Genomic DNA, 7,209 nt, shown 5'->3' with positions numbered 1-7,209 from the left:
ATGGTTGTGTATTGATCAGCTGTTCACTTTTTCAGTTGTCATATGATTAATTTACACATTTTAGGGGAGTTTCTGCATGTAAATCTGTGAAAATGGAATACGTTAACTTTATTCTGTGTGTGGCAATTATAATAATGGCTAGATCATTCGGTGTTTCATTCAAAACTGTTTCGGGAGGACCAATTTTCGTTTCAGAGATGTCAATGGACAGTGTATACAAAGGTTCAAAGTTCAGTAATGACAAAGATTACATGCAGAAAAGACAACTTTTTATTGACACAGAGGCCCAGGAACGGGTTGGTGGTGAAATAGTGATGAACCTTGACGAAAAAGCACTAAACAATAGAATCTTGGCAATGAAAAAGAAAGAGTATGATGCAGCCCATTATCAGGGCGGTTCGTTTGCTCCACAAATTAACTTCCTTCAATCCAAACCGTTGTATGAAAAAAGTGACATCTTCAAATTGATTCAGAAAATGCCAAAAGGTAAGCCGTTATCACGGGGCTAGGGTATTCAGAATTTGCCATCGATGTTGGTACACCTTTAAATAGTTCGTTAAATGTACGAGTGTACGGCGATACGTTTTAACCAAAGTTTGCCGCGATTGTGATAAGACCTTTGTTACGATAATAGACGATAACAGGCGACAACTTATGACCACTCTCGTTTGTAGTTTGATACTTGATGGCCGACGATGCATTGCGGTGTGCCGACGACAAGCCAAGCTTTTATAACGTTACAAGAAGATTCGATACATATTTATTCATATTAAGGCGCGCATGACAACCTTTCTACATCTGTCTGTTTGTTTAAGGCATATGAGTAGTAAACATCCATTATCAAGTTTCTAGCACCTGTTCAATGGCTACATCTATCCTAAGGGTCGTCAGGTCACATTTAGTCGAGCCTGCATTTGTTGTTAATACATCTTCATTCATTTTTTATGAAACATTTGTGATAATATTATACCCCATAGTAAGTTTAAGTACCATGTGAAATCCTAGGTTTATAACACCATCAGTAGTGCTCGATTACTCCGAGCTTAATCGTGAAAACAATGTAGGCAATTGTGATGCATTCGTAGTTATATCGTCAAAAACCTATTAGGCTTCTCCGTCAATCATTATAATTATGGTCGTGACCAATCGTATGTAATTCTGGTTTTAGAGAGCGTGTAAAAACGTACTGTATAGAACATAAGCTAATCATGAAAACAGTCGTACTTAATCGTGATAGGAAAGAACGACGGCCATCCACGGTTACCCACGATGCCCCACGACCAATTTTATGATGGCGTTCGAATGTGCCCGATTGAGTAACAAATATATAAAGGAAAATACATTAGCTGAACCTTGGCGATTTTTAACAGTTTAAAACTGTGTTTGGTCTCCTCGATTCACCAGTGTCACCCACGACTCACCAGTATTCGTGAAGATGAGCAAGGAACGTATTCACGATTTGTCATTAATCACTACGCTTTTCTAAACCGTGGGCAGTCATAGTCCAAATCGAGAGTGAAAGTCAGGCTTCACTTTGTATGTGTCTGTAAAATTGAAGACAGGTAACATCAGTAGTTATACTGACGGTCTAAACTATTGAAGCCTATGAGAAAGTCTGCAAATGTATGATTATCCTAGTAATCACTGGGGCTTTCAGGTCAAGCATCAATTCACATGCTTAGATACTTATGTATGAATGATCATGCCTAACTTTACATGCACCCACATGTGTATATATATGTGCTGATTGCATGGCTAATTAATTTATTGTACCCTTTTATATGTAAGTATGTAAAAAATGGTTGGTAAAATAAGTATGTATCTTTATGTAACAATGGAGTTAATATGTTTGTGTTCATACAATACATCTAATCAAGATTAGTATTCCTTATTGATACACGAATTACTTTAACACAAGTGCATTCATATCCATTTGACTAAAATATTAATGCGTTCAAGCTTGGTCCATTCTTGTTTCCATTCGAAGGTGGTGCTCTCCACTTACATGACGTATCAATAACGGACGTGAACTGGCTCGTTGGTAACGTAACTTACCGAGACCACTGCTACATGTGTAACGACGTTAACGCCAACGACAGCATCGTCTTCCACTTCTTCCAGAATCCGCCATCAAACCCTGGTATTTAATTAGTAGAAATTGTTTGTATTATTTCAAAGACCAACGTTATGTTTCGCATTCTTTATTCCATGTTATGCATCTGCCTTTTTCTTAACTGGTGTAACATAAAGTACAAATGCTTATACAATTAATGGTCATCAAATACAATATGAACATTTTAAATACGTGTGTACTTGATGAATATGAGTGATAATCTTTATCTATTAAACATAGCACGAATGTAATGTATTGATTTCATAAAGAACATATCGCACATGGATCTGTGTTATGTATTGATCGATATTCATACCCGATGGACATGGATCTGTGTTATGTATTGATCGATATTCATGCCCGATGGACATGGGTTGGAAACCAAATAGACATCTGCCGATACATTCATTAACTACTAGTATCGATCTTTATCACATTTTACACTGTCTCAATGTCCACTGCTGCTATGGCATCTGTTGACCACATGTTTCAGGGTGTCCATGGAAGTTGGTGAACGATGTCCGGGCGAAGTCCAATAATGTCACAGCTTTTGATCAAATGTACGTCTCTAAATTTATTAACTACAAAACTAGACAATAAATAACATATTACAAAGAAGCTTTGTGTTTAATAAGGCAAACAATTTTAAATTTTGAAATATGAAATGTTTTGTTCATCCCATAACAAATTCGATCATGTCCGTATAATAAGTATCTGTATTCTGTTTCATCTTTTGTATTACTGTGTATCCACCATCGTATACAGGCTTCTGGAGAGCATGGTGATGACGCCTGACCTGGCTGTCGGAGACATTAACATGATATGGAAGGCGTTCGAGGGCGCCCTCATCCGCGCTGAGGGCCTCATCTTCTACAAACCCGTCTTCAAGGATTACTTTTATGAGGCATTGACAGAGTTCCAGGCAGATAATGTACAGTACATGGAGTTGCGCGCGCTTCTCCCGGAGGTAATATATGTGAACAATTGTATACACAATCACGGTTTATAGATCAATAACAAGTTACAGTAGTACTTATCACATTTGAAGCCCACTGACTACGAATTCAATCATTTCTCTCCTTAATAATTAATTATTTTAGATGACTGCAGCCTGGACTACAAGGTGTCTCTACCAGAAATACATTTTCTTCATATCGCCACAGTATAAGAAATATGTAGAGCCTTTTTCAAGTACAACACACCCTGCTTATGCAATTTGTCGAATGTTTGTCAGGTGTATGAGCTGAACGGTACGATCATTGCGCCCCGCGACGTGATGCAGATCTACAAGGATACCATCGAGGAGTTCAAACACGACAACCACGACTTCACAGGCGCCAAAATCATCAAAACGAATATCAGGTGAAATGTTGTTATATGTCGGCTGCCTAACAAAACAGAAAAAAATGAAATATTTAAACACCATGCATCTTCCGAGCATCAATTCATTTTTACCGTGTACCCTCGAGGTCACGTGTGTTACCCTCGAGGTCACGTGTGTCTCATCATTATTGCAGGTTTTTTAACAACTCGTTTATCCTGGATGACATCAAGACGTCTGTTGAGCTGTTGGCAGCGTTTCCGGAGCACTTCGCGGGTTACGACCTGGTGGGACAAGAGGACCCGGGCCGCACCCTGCTGTCGTACCTAGACGACCTGCTATACCCGTCCACCCTAGACCCACCCGTCAACCTACCATACTTCTTCCATGCTGGAGAGACAAGTATGGTTATTTTATTTTCTAAATAAATATGATACGCTATGTACAAATACTGACTTACCTTTTAAGACAATCTTGTTATCATAGTTGCATGCGAACAGCATCAAACGTGTGATTATATGTCATATTTGGTATGTTTTACGTGTCTTTTGACTCTTTTTGAATCTCTTCTCCACCGCAGCCTGGCAGGGCACGAAGGTTGACGACAATCTGGTTGACGCGGTGCTTCTCAACACAAGCAGGATAGGCCACGGGTACGCCGCCACCAAACACCCGGAAGTGCTAAAGGTCATCCGCAATAACAAGATCGCCATAGAAATAAACCCCATCTCTAACCAGGTGAACAACTCTAATGCCTGATGCCCTAACTAAGATCAATTATTATTATTATAAATATTAGTAGTAGTAGTAGTAGTAATTGTAGTAGTAGAAGTAGTTGTAGTAGTAGCGGTAGCAGTAGCAGTGGCAGTAGTAGAAGTAGTAGTAGAAGTAGTTGTATTAGTAGTAGGTAGTAGTAGTAGTTGTTGTTGCTGTAGTTGTTGTTGTTGTTGTTGATATAGACTTTTTAAAGATTGATCTGGTTTGAATTTGTTTTGTCTTATTTTTAATATTTCACATTTTGACATTAATGATAACTTACGCTTATTATTAAGTTGGCGATATACAGCAATAAGTCAAATGTTTTCTTTTCCCTTTCCAAACCACTTCCATCTAATATCTACATTTTCCCAGGTATTGAAGCTAGTGGACAACCTGCAGAACCACCCGGGCGCGGCGCTGCTGGCGGGTGGATATCCGGTGGTGATCAGCTCGGACGACCCCGTGATCTGGGGCGCCACAGGCCTCTCATACGACTTCTACGCGGCCTTCATGGCGCTCGCCGGCCAGGACGATGGCCTTCCAGTGCTCAAGCAGCTCGCGATGAACTCTCTAATGTAAGGTCCTAATCCGTATTCTAAGTTATTCCCCTTTGATTAGCTTAAAAGTTACTCAAATTACTACTGGTGCTCGTCTAGCAATATTAATCGGAGATAGCAGTATTCTATAATTGTTCTTTGGGTCCTTTTATTCATAATAGTAAAACGTTTGAATCTCGGTTGAACATGGGCAACTTATTTTAATTTGTCAGTTCGAAGTAATTTCCACACTTACATGCTCCTATGAGCTCGGGTAACAATCGCAGGACGTTGCTGAATATTGATACCATAAAACACATTGGTTATATGTGATATTTTAAATATTGTCCTTCTCCCACCAGTTACAGCGCGATGACTGACGCGGAGAAAGTGGTAGCCATCAAGGCGTGGGAGGTGAAGTGGAACGCGTTTGTTCGGGCTGCTCTCCATGACACCGCTCCGGCCGCGTGATTCGCACATGCTTGATTGACGCCGCGTGCAATCAACCGTAAACTGAACAGCGAAATAATGTTTATCACCTATTTTTATCATTTTGTATCAATCATGGTTGTATTATACATTACTGTCGTAAGATATTAGCTGGCCTCTTATTTCTCGAAATTTCTTAAGCATACCAAGCGTAAGTAGCGTATTCTCCCGAAATCAAAATTTGACTTCGTATACTTATGTTTATAGTGATTATATTAAGTTTTTAACTCTTAGTAAGTATGTAAATTTAACAGAAATTATATTTAAACAAATAAAGAGAGCTTACCGTGATCCTGTTATAAGGGACTTCGGATGTTTCTGTAAGAAGGGGCCAGTAGGTTGTTTTCTTCCGGTGAACCCAACCATCATGGAAGACTGTGATATTGATTTTATTGCAAAGTATTCATTGTATGGGTTTAGCCCATAAAGGTGCCTTTCACCTCTTAACTTATGTTTTTAACTCAAACATTTTGCCAATGGCTATTTTATTTTAACACAATCAGAGATTTAATGGATGGACAGTATACCTAAACCATTTCTCTCTAATATTAAGTTATATTTTACAACCTTTTTTTGAAGTTTACTAACAGTATTCTGCGGTATCTTTTGTGTGTTTCATAATCTATGTTTTATGTAATTAATTCGGTGTGCGAACGTATATATTTAAGGATCGCACAGCTGACATAGTAACAGGTAACATGGATTTTTTAGCGAAATGTTTACTTTTCTAGGAACCTTTTCCATGCAAAATGGTAGGGTTTGAAAATGGATTTTTTTTACGATTAAGTCACTGTTCAATGGGAAATGTACTTTCTCAAGAACATTTTAAAATCCTTTGAACCCATTTTTTTCAATTTGAAATGCGATCATGTTTTGACATACTTTAGCCAATATTATAAAAAAAATCACCCAAAGCCGTTGGTCTACATTCTACATGGTAAATAGTTGTCGTTCATTTTATTAAATCCGTCATGAGTGTGTCAGTGTATTAACACTTCAGTATATGGATATATTCCTTGAAAAGTCGCTGGAGTATTTTAGACCTACACTTTTCTTTGTGTACTATGTTTCATACTAGTCCTTATCTGAACAACCGAAAACATTATTTGCTCAGCCTCGTTTAATTTTGTATGTGCAATATTGCGCGAATGAATGTGATTTTTACATGATTGAAAGAGGAAATATATTAGCACTTTATTACGTTTTTATGTCTATGTGTATTTAACTTTAAAAGTTTTACCGTTACATCACTGTATTTATTCCTCAGGGAAGATAACTGTACAATCCTTTATTCAGCTCTTTATTAACGTTTTGTTGCTTGTTCGATGATAATATGATGTGAGGATATTTTACATGTATATAGGTGTATGTCCATTCAGAGCGTATTTGTAAGGAGACATGTTTGTGGTGCATAGATTGGGTTGTTGTGATATTGTTGTTTTGTACGCTTACAGTGATTTGCGTTTTGCTTTAAAAAATGATTTTAACACGATCCTATGACTCCGTGTTTGGCAAATATTATCCATCATTTAAAGTTGTATGTTTTGTGAAATACCCCATAAATTCATAGGTTTTGATGGAATATTTATTGTTACGCTTAATGTCAGAAATTAATGATGAAGTGTTATATATTAGGTTTGATAATAACTAATACTATTGTCAACATGCTGCCTCAAAGTTAATGTCACTAAAGTCCATCATACTGGGTTCTATTTCACCATTCAATATGGACGCTGTTTGTCGACTGTTTATGCTGTTTTATAGTCATTATGTTATTACAGGATAACTATTTATCTTAACCTTCATGAATAGTTTTTGTATTCATATAACATTGATGATTTGTATACATGATGATTATTGAATTGATATCATATTCTTGAAAACTATTTTTAAAATTAATGAGCCGGTCTTACTAGTATATGTACATGTATGACTTGTGCTTTGTCTTTACTTTCATAGACGTATAACAACAAATAAATGATATAAATTGT

The 7,209-nt window shown here is 37.4% G+C and overlaps 1 protein-coding gene across 1 annotated transcript; it reads left to right on the top strand.

Annotated features, from left to right (window-relative positions):
* Positions 1-7,209, top strand: LOC128229644 (adenosine deaminase AGSA-like). Its single transcript, XM_052941413.1, has 9 exons — positions 1-486; positions 1,988-2,140; positions 2,607-2,673; positions 2,879-3,080; positions 3,348-3,475; positions 3,631-3,836; positions 4,015-4,172; positions 4,566-4,768; positions 5,092-7,209. The coding sequence occupies exons 1-9, from the start codon at positions 93-95 to the stop codon at positions 5,198-5,200; spliced, it is 1,620 nt and encodes a 539-aa protein (XP_052797373.1). The 5' UTR covers positions 1-92; the 3' UTR covers positions 5,201-7,209.

The sequence above is a fragment of the Mya arenaria genome, chromosome 4, assembly GCF_026914265.1.
Source record: "Mya arenaria isolate MELC-2E11 chromosome 4, ASM2691426v1".
Taxonomy (NCBI): Eukaryota; Metazoa; Mollusca; class Bivalvia; order Myida; family Myidae; genus Mya; species Mya arenaria.
Note: the sequence above shows the minus strand (reverse complement) of the source record. Positions and strands in the feature narration are given on the sequence as shown.